The 14667-nt window shown below is 36.5% G+C and overlaps 1 protein-coding gene across 1 annotated transcript; it reads right to left on the bottom strand.

Moving 5' to 3' along the window:
• LOC136243053 (glutathione S-transferase 1-like) lies at positions 1-14323 on the bottom strand. The gene is made up of 5 exons (XM_066034570.1): positions 14097-14323; positions 5389-5481; positions 3796-3908; positions 3211-3306; positions 1-325 (listed from the first exon to the last, which is right to left on the bottom strand). Exons 1-5 carry the CDS (start codon positions 14227-14229, stop codon positions 155-157), a joined length of 606 nt encoding a protein of 201 aa, XP_065890642.1. The 5' UTR covers positions 14230-14323; the 3' UTR covers positions 1-154.
• Between the last annotated feature and the right edge of the window lie 344 nt (positions 14324-14667).

The following is a 14667-nucleotide window of genomic DNA, read 5'->3' as shown; positions in this document are numbered from 1 at the left end:
TTTTTGTTTAAAACTGACTATAATTGCACCGTCACATTGTTTCAATAGTACACTACAAAAATGTAAATCCAAAAATACCAACTCTAAGGTGTTCAAGTGCATGGTCTATTTTGCAAAGTCAATCAATCTTGTCACTCCAAATAAGTTGCTGCTTTTACCTAATATTATCCTTTGGTCCTGTCTCCAACCACTTCTTAATGTTAGGTAGAGCAGCTACATCATCATGAAGTTTCTGGAGCACAGGGTAGTCAGCCAGATTAACACCAAACATAGTTTTCAGAATTACCATATACCAGTACCCCATTATGTCAGCCCATGAGAGCTTCTGTTGAACAAGTTAATAACAAAGGTTATTAAATAAAACATATCATTTGCATTTGTAACAATATAAGTAACAAGTGTTGTATAGCCCAGGAAGCTGAAAGCACCAGAGCATGGGAACAATTCAACACAATTTGCATGCATAATCATAATTCAGCACTGAAGAGCCATTTTCCTTCATTTTACAACACAAGTACTTACTTGGCATCACAATAAATTTTCATAACTTCAGAAGACATGTCTATAAATTACGGACACTTACTGTATGTGAAAATTGCGTGAAAGTGATACGAGTTACTGATAGAGAACCTAGCTGATAATCAACAACTTAACAAACAATACACAAAGAAGGAAGAATTAGAGGTAAGTTGCAACACTGTATACTGTACTTGACTGGTTAATAGCCATGTCTCGTATATTAGCCACCCCTGGATAGTAGACACACCACAGCCTAGTCATAAGGGCTGCCCATGGATAAGAGTCGCAGCTTGTATCTGAACATACTGATGCAAGTGCATGTTGATAAGATATGAAACTGGGCAAAGGAGTTATTCTAAGCCAAGAAATAGCGTCTTTGAGAGAAGTTAAAATGAATGATACTATTGAAGAATGATTACACAAGGCCAGTCACTCATGAATCCATATAAACACTGCAGGCTGCTGCCACATAAGTCCACAATAGCTGCCTTCGCATAGTAGCCGCAGGATTTTCCTTGTTGAAAAAGTTATAGTAGCCGTGGCTATTAACTGGTCAAATACCAGGGGTGTACTGAGGGGGGTTTCTAAGGGTTTCAGGATACCCCTTTGGATTTTACACACCACTTAAACATTAAGAAATTGAAACTTCAGGTTTCCAGAATCTGGAATCTATCATGGAACAGGACACATTCAAACTTTTATATCTTAGTGGTTTCTAACATGATAGCAATACTTACAGCATTGTTCTGAATTATGATTTTGGTGAAATACTCTAATATAACAGTCACTTAGATGTAGGGGAAACCCCATTTCAAAATTCCTGCGTATGCCCCTGAATACAGTATATCTTCTCTAGAGTCAGGGTGATGCCTAAAGCCTAAAAGTCATCTCAGCATTATTAGTTGTGTTTGCATCAACACTTAATTACTGTTATTCGGTGAATCAAAGTGACATTTATAGGAATCATTCCGGCAACAGAATTTCCCTCAAGATGTACTTTCCTATATTCACACAACTGAATTATATTTAGTGCTGCCACGATATAGAAAAACTCTATATCATATATCACCAATGTTTATGTCACGATATGAACATATATCACGATATAGAACTAATTGTAACATTTGCAAGACAAACATATACATACTCTTCATTGTAAGTTTAAATGTACACCATAAGCAAAAGCTACTCTTGATTATCAGGTTTTAAATGCATTTTACTACTGTTATACAGATGAGACAAGTGACTGGCACTACATAAAAACCTTAAAACCTTCCAGTTCACTTAGGGTTCGGCTTGTTTACCACAATACATAACTTATTTAAATTCCAAATACCATATGTCTGGCCTCCCCCACATCATTATACTAAGCAGCAACATTACAGTAGAACCTCAGTTATCCGGATTCTTGGTTAACCAAACTACGGAAATAACTGCTCTATTAGAGTAGTGACTGTTCTATTAGGGTAGTTGAAAATACTGATATTTAAAATCTTTGATAAGAGGTTATTTATACACAGTTTTAGAGATATGGACTTTTCAGACCTATGGAATACCCCTGATCCCAAGGGGTTTGGATAACTGAGGTTCTTCTGTATCGTGCAACCATTGATATAACTGATTGGTTATATCATATCATACTCACCATCTCGTTATATCGATACTATCAATGTATCAATATATCGTGGCAACACTACTTATATTTTTACACATGGTTTTCCTCATACTTAGAGCAGAACACATTACAATGCTTTTACATACCAGGTTTCATACAGGTTAACTAAAGCATTGGTGGGATCACTTGCGTTTTTCAATCACAATTTAGCAAACTGCTTGTGAATGCTAGCTGAATTGCTTGGTAAATTATGAAGGTTGTTACATGTCTTAGGGTGAAATTGACATCCAATAATTGTATAGTAAAAATTAACATACCTAACAAACCTATTAAGACACTCTAATAGAGCAGTCATAGAGGTGAGTGATAGTTGTGATCTATCGATGGCCGTGACAGTAACAATCGTGATTATGATAGTATGCTATCATACTATCGTAATAAATTATGCATATCTGTGTTTAGTCAAAAAGAAGCAAACATGATGATATCGTTAGTAACTGTGAAAGTCCATGTACAACAAAGATTACAACTGTAATGCATAACAAATTTTGCCAATGGAGTGTTAGAAAAGCAGATACGTGGTGTGTGATTGGATTATTCATGTGTCGTATGTGTGAGGTTGAGTGTCTTTGATAACTGCTAGTAATATCATGATACTATCGTGATATAAAAGTTATTATCAATCATAAATAATGATAGTTTTGTACTATCGCTCAGCTCTAAGGAGTCACATTGTTGCAGAACATCCAACACTGAAAATCTTACAACTTAACTACGTCCATAGAAGAGACAATCAAACGAAATGGCACAGCTAGGTTTTGGAACTTACATATACAAAAACAAATGATAAATACATTAGAACTCACATGCTGTCATAAAGGACATGTCACTTTTTAAGATACAAGGTTGTGTGCAGCCAAGAGATGATTGTGGTGAGGATAAAAATTTTATACCCATTAACATCATTGCAGTTATTTTCTTGGCTACGACTAGATATTAACTCTATATAACCATTTTTTGCTGCATCCTTTCTATCTTATAGCTCGGGTGTGTGGTCTATCATTATCATTACAAACCTCAGATCCAATAAAGTGTCCATTCTTCACATTCTTCTGAAGAACTTCCAACATATTGGGGAGAGTTTTCTCTTTGAGTTCAGCCATCATTGTAGCCTGTTGACAGCACCATATCATGTAACAACATTTGGTGATATGGTGATATTACCTACATGGTGCCTTGGCAGTATTGGTTGGGTGCAATCAAGCCAAATGTGGCTTCATATACCGTACAATACAAAATTTTAGGCAGAAGAAAATTTTGGTGACGTAGAATTTGGTGGATAATATTTTGGCAAATGTTTGTGTCATACTGCATTCCCTCTATTCATTTCATTAAAAAGTGGACAAGAGATTTTGACAAATTTCGCCAAAATTTTCTCCCACCAAAATTTTGTATAGTATGGTGTTTTCTATACAACTGACTAAGTCACTGTACATGTGGACATTAGTTTCTGGCATCTATTTTGTAAATTTATCTGATCACATAATTTCATCAGAAAGACAATTGTAATTTCATTACTAAATTTCTTTGCTGTTAATTGTCAGGAGATAGGTATTAGACACGAAGCGTAACCATGTTTGGAGCAACAAGCATGCATTCACCTTATCCTCCTCTTTAGCGTGAAATACTTTTGACACGGTTTCAATGATGTCAGTAATGTAATCAGCAATTCCTCCCAACACAGCATTATCCAATTCATTGTTACCAGCCATACCTGTGGGACAAAAATGGACCATACACAATGTTTGATGAGTTAGAAAATGTATCACATTAATTTACAATTGGATATGAATGATAACACAATTAATGATACTGGAAGTGCTGGGATACAAATTTTCTTGTACTGCTATATATAACAAGACAAACGACATACATCAAATTGTAGATAACACTACCATTATGAATTGTTTATGTGGACAAAGAAGACGGAACCACCTATTGTGGTAGTTGGAAGTGATGAACAATGAAGCTACCTAGGAGGAAATAGTTCAGAAAGTAAAGCAAAGTTTTAGGAGGCTATCTAAACAACAGGAGATCAGAATAACTTAGTAAAAGACATTTTTAAACACTGTCACTTTCAGGCACCATTTACCAACTTACACTTGGTTTGTAGGGGTCTTAATTGTCACATGCTGTCAAGTTTTGAAAATTTGTTATACTGCAAGGCATTCTGAACACAGTGATTAAGAAAAGGATAGAAGTTGTTGGTTACTATTTACGGACAAAGAGCTTGTATGTCATTGGTTACATTGCTGTATGGCAGGAAACAAAGTAGTTACAGTTCTTCCCAGTTTTGTTTATGTTGAAAATTTGATAATCTGTTAATCAACAGGTTAAGGTGTTTATTGTTATTGTCATATATACCATCAATACATGCATTGAAACCTCACATTATATTTCCTTAACATCCTTGATGAAACAACAGTGCTGTTTAATTTATTCTTAAAACATTATAATACTCAATTACTCATTTATTAGAAACTGATTTGAGTGTATTTAATTTTAAATTGTATGGGATGCTAAGTGAAATACATCAAATAGGATAATAATTAGTGAAATACATCAAATAGGATAATAATTGATGCACACTAGTTATCAAGTGTATGATTGATAGACAATAATAATTGATGGGAAATCGATATGTTGTGTATGCCTAGAGTATTTAATTGCCTACTGCTGGGTATAAAAAGTTTGTGTATATATTGCGCTAAATGAAAATCCCATAGGTTTGCATCAATAATTGATGACTTATGCAATGGTCCTAGAACAGTCAAGAATAAAGTTACTCTTGGCAAATGAAGAGTTTGTAAGTCCTATTTCATGAGCCTACGCATGCATAGACTATTGCAGCTTCCCAACTCTGCATGGTCTTGCAAAAGCACAAAAGCTGGTCACAAAATTGTGGTCTATCATATATGACCAAAAAGAAGAGATAATTTAGTGACTCATGTAACTACCAGCTAACACTTTAAAGTGCAAATAGCAACTATTCTAGATATCTTACATGGGAAAATTTAAACTGGAAATGTCTAATGGTAAAATGTGTCTGCTGTATAAAAATTTCAAGTGTTTAATATTTTAAGTTATTGCATTTCAGGTCAATGAGGTGTCTGCACGCATTCAAATACATGCATAGCCACATGCCTTATTCATTCACACAATAGCACAGAGTGTGCAAGATAATATTTACCTACCAAAAGTCATTCCCAAGTAACGGAGAATATTTGTACCACCACAGATCTCTGTACCATCTACATCAAGGACTGGAATTCGTTCAAATGGCTTTTCTGCAAAACAAATAGTACACATGAAGCAAGGTCTAAAAATATCATTCTAGTAAATCATGACCAATAGTCATCTGCATGAAATTAGTGTTTGAGTAGGTGTATTACTGCAAGGAACATGTACAATATTGAGGTCTCTATCAGTCATGAAACGTATTTGACTAACGTATAAAAATCAGGCTCTTGGAAATCAAATGGTAGAAATTTTTAAAAGCTTTATAGTGAAGCTGTCTAATCAGGTAAGGTCACTTGTCTAAATGGCCAATGTAATAATTACTGAAAGTGTCATTTGTGTATAACCTAATGTGGTCATAAGGTCAGTAAAAATTTTGGTCCAGAAATGACTGCAATAGACAGGTTTCACTGTATAAGTAATCTAGGAAATTATAATATATCTACGTGTAAGAGCATCTTTAAGATTTGTTTTAAAGTTTAATTAGTACATCATCTGAGATTAAATGAGGCCATATTTTGACAGTTTTGTGTGCCAATTGAAAATTTAACCAAAGTACAGTGTAAATCAGTGTAAACCAAAGTACAGTACAATAGTATTGCAACAAAATATTTACACTGCATAAAGGCTATGTACACTCAGCATATGGGGGTACTGATGAAAGCCGGAATGGAACGGAATGGAATCAATAGGGTACGCGCTAAGTTAAAAAAATCGTTTTAAACAGATTGTGAACTGTTTCCAACTTTCACACAATAACTAGAATTGTGCTGGAATTAGTTAGCTTCTGCTATAGACATGCTAGAAGTCATTTGCTCGATGAATCTATTTAATGCCCACTGCAAGAATGCGTTGTACAATTGTTTACGCTGAACAACGATCATTTAGCTAAGCTGTTAACCTATTTTTTGTAAGCACTGTTAATATAACATACCGCAGTTTGCTAACTCTCGTAAATTGCTGTCAATAATGGTAGAATTATAGTTGCCTCAGAAAACCAGCGACACTTGTATTAAAAAGGCTTGAATACCGCTACACGACATGAAAATACTACAGTAGTTTGCCTTTTGGAATGGTAAGGAAGTACTTCTACATCAGGATTACTGGATGGATTTTATTTACACACACCTTGCCACGTGGTGGCCATTTAATAGAACTTTCGAGCGAACGATTACTAGCATACCTATAAACAGAAACAAACTAACTCTAGCACAATTCTAGTTATTGTGTGACAGTTGGAAACAGTGCACAATCTGTTTAAAACGATTTTAAATTTGGCATGCATCCCGATTAATTCCATTCTGTTCCGTTCCATTCTGGGTTTCATCAGTACCCCAGCATATGAATCATGCTCTATTTGGGGGCATGCCCTCACAGGAAAATTAGTCTTCCGGTAATTTTGACTGATTGTATCTGTCAACACATCTGTATGGTTTGGGTACATGAGTATCTCAATCTCTCGGATAAGACACCTCTAAAATTAAGGATTGCAGTCCCATTAGTCTCCCCAGTTGTTATACTGCAGTTGTTATACTGATGTTGTAGTTGTCACTCACAACTTTCAGGGAAGGTGAATCTAGAATAGTCACTGCCTACAACAGAACAACACATTTCAATGCATAGTCTTGTAGCACCTGGCTAGAGCCATCAGCCAATACATCGTAGTACCACCCTGATCGTAAGAAGACGCTACCTTAACCTGCAGCTGATCCTCAAGACCGAGATGCCTCATACCTATGGTCTCACATGTCCCAGGCTCTTATGACCAGGATGCAGTTCTGCCTATTAAGGCCAGGCAAATATAATCCACACAAAAACAGCTGAGCTATGAAAAAAGGGTGCAGCCCCCAAAAAATCCAGGACGAAAAATGAAAATTCAGGTGAATTTATGTTACCTTCTCCAAGGATTCGGCACTATATTCACCTGAACTGTCGTTATTAAATTTTTTTGCCATTAACCTACCATCATAGCCATAACTTGGCCACCACGTTTAATTTTACAACTTTTTTCACCCTGGCCTCTTTTGGGGGCTGCACCCACTTTGGCTGTTTTGGCTGCTGATTTGGTTTTTATTTTGGTGTATTCTTTTTGCAATTACCTTTTTTTAAACCAGGCGTGCGACTGGTTTACTGAAATTGTTTTCGTAAAAGTGTGTTGTGTGTGTACCTATCTACCTATATTTGTCTGTACGCACCCACGTGAGCAAAATCGTTAAATAACGGTAAAAGCAGCTTTTATGTAAGAAGTAAAAGTGAAATGAAGTCTATATTAAACTTCTGCAAGGGTGAACTTTGTTCTGAGGTGGTTTCTTTTCGGCAGACTGAAATACGGGTGTAGTGACTTTCGTCAGACTTTGTAAACTACCTTCCCTTTGAGGTTTTCAGGTGTTAAACAACTGAAAAACAACGGTGCAGGCCTTGTACACTACCAGGAATAGCCTATCGCTTTGAGTTGAAAGGGGGCATATCCCTTACGTATGCGCATGAAAATGAAGAGCAGCTTTGAGGCTTTGTCGAGAGAATTTGTGGGAAAAAACACGATAGTCAAACTATAAAACAGTTTAGAAGATACTTCTGTGCATAATATGTTGGTAAAAGCGGTTTGTTTAACAAGTGCTTCCTTAGCAGTGCATAGCAACGTAATTGAACGAATTACAAAACTTTCATGAATTACGAGAATTAACTAATAATATGATTGCACAACCCAAAACTACAATAGTAATACATAGTTGGTTAATTCATAGCATATACTATCTATGGTTAATTCCAGATAAGTTGGCTAACTGCATGGCGCCTGGTTTTTAGAAGTAGCACTGCTTGAAGTTTCTTAGTTTACTGGAGTGGTATATCCCCAGTATATAGAACAGGTAATTGTTAGTAGTTTTTCAGTAAACCCGCATTCACTGATGTTTTACTGAGAGTTTAAAACTTAGTAAAACAATTATGTTCCATATACTCAAAGCTACTGACATTTTACAACTGGATACAACTACAGTAAAGCAGCTTAACAAATTAGTAAACTAAGAACCTTCAAGCAGTGTAGCACAACATCAACTTGTTTTCTTACTACAGGATGAAGAGAAAAGTCTATGTAGCTGAACTCTCTATAGAGTGACTTGGAATGTAGCTGGATGACTTGTTAACATAGCTGAAGTCTTGACAGGGTGACTTTTCTCTACATGGTGTGCAAGACATGGTGACTTGCTATGTAGCTGAACTTTCTACGCGGTGGCTTGTTATCGACAATTCTACTGGGTGACTCGCAACGTAGCTGTGATAGTTAGGTTGCTAAAAGCCAAATTTAAAACTAATGTGGACACAAGTGACAAAAGCACCAAACTTTCTCCACATATGTAGTAACTTTAATTTTTTGATAGGATCCATCTTATTCTAAAAAGGGCTTTCCATCAAAGCATTTATAACTATGTAACTAAAGAATTTTTACATTCAGTAAGCCATATAAGTGCTAATTTTACTCTATTCCATGCAAGAGAACATTATGCAGGGTTGAACATTAAACCAAGACCTAATAAACAGTAATATTACTCTCACAAGCTTTATTCAATGCTGACAAGTAATTTTTCATTCATACACTGGATTTGCGAAAAGGTACCTTTTCCACACAAAAAATTTGACCCATTTTTGAACTTTGAAGTTTCATAACTTTTTGATCATGGCATATAATAGCCTGAAATTTCCCATGGGTGTAACTACAGTATCTGGCTACATTCTGGTACTAAGAGCAAGAGTATAAGGAGTCAAGTGTTACATCATTTTGTTTGCTGGTATGTATATTAAATGTGTGGAAAAGGTACCTTTTCACAAATCCGGTCACCTATAGTTTATAGCGTATACAGCTTGTATGATCCACAAACTGTATAGAGAAATTTCTCTATAGTCGCTCACTATGGAAATGAATATACATTGTAATATTTGCAGTAATTAGTTTGTGATATATAAATGAAATATCTCTTACATATGCTGTAGTCATTCAGATGTCACAGAATGCATCTTACAGAATTCATTGCGAAGTAGCTATAGTTTGATAACTTACCAGCTTAAACTACACCAGCTCTTGTTATTTAGTATGAAAACATGTTTTATTGCTGCATGCATGACAAAAGTGTTTATGCTGAAATCACATACATGACCACAACAGCAAGGTTCTTCATACCATTAATCCCAGCTGTATACCATATACCATGTAAGTTAAAATTCCTTTACTCAAGTCTCAAGCTGAATTAATGTGTATTTGTAGTAGTGGATGTAATGTATAGGATTTCACCAGGGTTTGTGAGAGCAAAGTGTGGTTTAAGTCCATGGGATGCAGTCACCATGGATTTTTTTTCCATAAATTTCCAGACAACTTTTATTAAGCAATAGTAGAGTATAAATGACTAACTACATATATATAAATATAATTGCCTTGCTTCCAGAACCTGACTGGACAGGTATGGTATTTCCACAGGTACATATATATCAAACGCTATAGTTTTCAGACATATGATGCAATCTGATGGAGTATTGCAATCTTAGAATCAAATTGTAACAGCGAAAAATAACTTTAGTATTACATTCACCATTGCCGAGAAACTTAGTAGCCAAAGATTACACATAGATAGTTTTGGCATGCTAGGTTAGGATTTAAAGAACACAGAATTGCAATATTTCATTGATCAGGTAATCAAAAGTGTAGAATTTCTACTATGATATGTTTGGCACAACTGGGATAGCTGTGCTGAGATCATGCACATGCAAAGAACAGTCCAACTGCAACTAACACAGTGGTCTCATGGTAATTCTATCACTGTGTAGCAGAACTTTATAGATGTTGATTGTTCTAGCAGTATTATTATGTCCCACATTCAATAAATCAGTCCTGCAAATATATATAAGTTTGACCATGCAGCACTGATTAGTTTTCAGAAGAACTTAGTTCTTTTCCTTGCTATTTTTTATCTTTCTGTTATGATACGAACATGTACTCTGCTAGCTTTTCCTATAGCAAGTGCATGGTTAAATTTCTGAGGGGGTAAACACTCCTAGATCTGGGCCCCTAGGCTAGAAATTGTACACTTCAGAGCAAGCTACTCTAAAGATTCCATCTGTCAAAATACGTACATATGTACATGCTTGAGGAGAGTGCATATGAATTTCTCTGTGGGGCACAACACGGCCTAGGGATACTTGTGGTGGATTAGTACATGCTTTAAGTGATTGTGGTTCAAGTGCTAATAAATAGCAGAGTGGAGATGTACTTATCTTTGTATTACAGGAGGCAACAGTACTGTCCGACTGCTCTAATAGAGTAATTGCAAATAAAACACAAAAACATAGACATGTGTTGACAAATATTTAAATTTAATGACATAATTTATAATTTAATGGCATACTTTATAATTTAATGTCACTTAAATACTCTAGATTATTCTAAAGGTTCAAATTACTATTTAAAACACCAAATTTGTAAAAAGGCATATTCCCGAGCCTTGAATGGCTTCCCAACAGGCATGCCTGAGGTGGATCCTATTGAAAATTTTAATCTTATGTGGTAAGGAACTCACAGAAAAAAATTGGTGCTTTTGTCAGTTGTGTCCACATTTTTTTGCTAAGCCACCTAACTATGAGATGTGTAGTGTAGATGAGCTGTCTACATGGTGACTTGTTTGTAGCTGAATTCTCTATCTAATGAACTCATCATGCACACACTTATCATGTATCTATATTTAGTAGTTAACCTTTTGTAACTTATTGTATTCATAAACCTGTAATCAATCATATTCCTTTGTCCTTTTTATATAGCCAATTTTCAAAGTATGCAGTGCACTTTTTGGTTTCTTGTATGGCTTTACTGGGGTACTTCAAGTTAACCACAAAAGCCTGTACAAGTATCTTGGCATCACTTTTGATAATCCACTATACTTTGGTCTAGTAATTAGTTAATACAGATTTTCAGAAGCTTCTGGGACTACTCTATTATTCGTTGGTTAATGGAAAAGTATTTAAATGATTTCTGGCCTTGTAGCTATTAAATCTTAGCTGCAAGTCTTAGCAATTGTAATTGATGTTTTCTTTGTACTATCGTTTCTGGTAACATTCCTTTAGGTAGTAGTCTAGCCTCTGTTGTCTAGATTATGTGCACAAATGTGAGCAATTATTTACACTGCTGCGTATTATTGTCATACTTCACATGTGGTATCAATTACTAACATGGACAAGCCTCATGGCAGTTACCAATACTGTGCACTATGTCTTAGTAAGGTGTGTACTAAAATACATTGGAGCTACTGGAAAACATAGTTTCATGGTTAACTAAAGCCCACTCACCATCACAACCACCATATGGTGGAATCGATTGTAGATGCCTGTAGCATCACTTTCTAAGTGCACTATAGTTTCTGTCAAACGTTTTAGTAGCCTCTGTGCTTCTCCGAATTCTAAGGGTACTTCATTAGTTATAGGCATGAATTCCACCATATAGGATACACTATTTGGGAGAGATTTATCGATTCAACATTTCTGAACTATTCCAATTTTGATCTGATCTAACAAATTTATTACCGATCTATTATTGTACTGATCTGATATCAACTATATCATCATGTCATTCATGTATAGTCTAATAAAATTTTTTAATGTTACAGGTAACTCATAGGATTTTACTCAGTGTTTCAAACTCTTATTAGAAAAGTTTACATGATATTTCCTTTGATGTCTGAGGTTACTAAATCCAATAGAAACCTGTGGTGGGGTTACTAAATAGTTAGTAACCTGTGGTCTCGCCGGTGGTTGTTTACTACATTCATCAAACGAAATTGGCAAAGCCAAAAACAAAATGTCCTTACTGTTAGCTTGTTTTCTGGACAAGATAATCATCATTAGCGTTCAGATGGTCTACGCATTCAATATACCAATGTCCAGCATGGACGGTGTGGTGTGGTGCTGACACAACAAATAAATCTTGATGCTCAGTAGTACTCACAATTTGCTTCTTAATAGCTTACGTTCTGGACAAGACAAGCATCTTTCTAGCCTGGCATAGTAACTACTTCATACTGATGCAACGCTTGTGAATGTCACGCCGGTGCAGTGGTACTGACACGCTTAAGGATACATCCCAATGCTGGTACACTTTCTCTAACTTTCTTAACCTAGGAAATTTTCTAAACCACTTAGAATGGGTCAACATCGGTTTCTATGCCATTTAAAACCCCTCAGACAATGTGGGCAAGGCTACCCACAAACTTAATTACCGAGGCCACCTACCCACAATTAATTACCGGTCCAGGCTGAGGTAATTAATTGTGGGTAGGTGGCCTCAGTAATTAAGTTTGTGGGTAGACTTGTCCACATTGTCTGAGGGGCTCTAAATAGCATAGAAACCTTGTTGACCCCTTCTAACTAATACTTAGGAATATTGGCCAAACTATTGTTACAAGAGCCAGTGCCAATTGTGGTATGGCCTCAATTACACAACACGGACAATAAGGCACCCACAAAAAAATTTTTTTTAATACCATCTCTTATCTTATACAGTACAGTAGCACTGTATATTAGGGATCATGGAGATTTGGGTTTTCCTAGCCAAAAAAATCACCCAAAAACCAGCTTCACAACTCCATCCTGGCACCTTTGCAGTATTGGTTAGGTATAACCAAGCCCAAAAGTGCCTTCAGTACAATCCTAATGGCTTCCAATAAATAGTTACGAAATTAAAAAAAAAAAATTATTCAATGGAATTTTCTACTGGCTGCCTGCCTGCCTTCAGGCAAGTGTAACTTGATAACGGCTAAGGCTATGGGCTTGATTTTTTCACTGTTTGACGTCGCTTCATCCCGAGATGTGCTTTTTGGCATACCGCAGTACGTACAATGCACGCATCATGGACTTACCTTTGTCCTCCTTTGTGTCCCATTTCTTTTTGCTGACATCCCAAGGTGTCAATTCACGGTAGAGCGATGCATGGCTTCCCTACAGTACGTTTGTAAATGGGAATCGTCCATATTTTCTATAGTGACTGGATTGATTGCAGAGACAATTCTAACACTGTTCTTCGTTTGTAACGCTGTGTAACGGGCTGAAAATAGCTGAAAGCGAAGCGTAATGGCCACTGCACATTCGAGGCAGTAATTAATAGCTGGGGGCACGTGAATCGTCATATTTTCGTGGTGACTGGATTGTTGCAGAGGCACTTCTTCTACTGTTTTTCGTCTGTAGCACTGTGTAACGGGCTGAACATAGCTGTAAGCGAAGCGTAATGGCCACTGCACTTTCAAAGCAGTATTTGATAGCTGGGGTGCGTGTTCAGACAAAAGCATTAATTCTGGTGCCATCCTTTCTTTTGATGCGGTATGCGTGGGTTCACCAGTCATAATAATGTTACAAAAAAAAGAGAACAAATTAACAAGTTTAAGGAAAAATTAGGAATTTTAAGACAGGTCAAGACACCCGATTACATGCTATCTTTTCCCCTCCATTGTAAGATCGTTAATGATTTTTATTTCATTCTCGATTTCATTCTCATCCCTCAGTCCCTGTGACAACACATGATCGAGGGACGCGACACTTCTGAAATGGCGTACGAGAATTCTACAGATGTCATGCTTCTTACCCGATTATTCCCAAGATTAATATTCCCGTCTATGTATATTATGCCCTTACACACCTGGTTTTATCGCAGGCCAATCTTCTCGTTCATATCGAATGTCTTCATATTTCACTCCGGCTTGAGCAAAAATGAGCCGGATTGGCTCTGCCCTTCCTTTAGCATTATAGTAGTATAGCTTGTAAGTAGACATAGTCGGTGTTTCTTTACCTCGTTCTTTACACTGAGAAGTCGAGACAAATTAAAGTCGGTACCCCCGAAACGCACGCGTCAAAAAAACGAGATAGTCTAGGTCCCTGCTCTAAACCTTGTTGGTTGAAAATGGCTCGTAATCATGACTTTTATGTGTGGGTGGGGAAACGAGTCATTATGACACCATTGAGCTTAGTGTTCTGGGCCACTATTTACCATCATCATTAACACCATGAATTTCTTTGATCAGTTCAGTTAATCTCAAAGTCATACTGTAGGAAGCTTCTTGATGAAGCTGCAGGGATTACCATCTCAACGTCAAGGAAGATATTTCTGGCTTGGGACTGTCCAGAATGGACTAACAATTAAGTGTATTCCTTTTCCTTGCCACACCCATTTTTGGCATTTGCCATATGTGGTTGCGTGTGTCTGAGGACAC

Source organism: Dysidea avara, chromosome 13 (genome assembly GCF_963678975.1).
Source record: "Dysidea avara chromosome 13, odDysAvar1.4, whole genome shotgun sequence".
Classification (NCBI taxonomy): domain Eukaryota; kingdom Metazoa; phylum Porifera; class Demospongiae; order Dictyoceratida; family Dysideidae; genus Dysidea; species Dysidea avara.
This window is presented reverse-complemented; position numbering and strand designations above follow the sequence as displayed.

Excerpts from the sequence above, each read along its gene's own strand:
- LOC136243053 (XM_066034570.1), bottom strand. The coding sequence starts at position 14,229 with ATGTCTACTTACAAGCTATACTACTATAATGCTAAAGGAAGGGCAGAG. Across the intron at positions 5,482-14,096 it reads TTGGCCTGCGATAAAACCAG|AAAAGCCATTTGAACGAATT; the intron begins GTGTGTAAGGGC and ends TTTGTTTTGCAG. Across the intron at positions 326-3,210 it reads GACACTTTATTGGATCTGAG|AAGCTCTCATGGGCTGACAT; the intron begins GTTTGTAATGAT and ends CTTGTTCAACAG.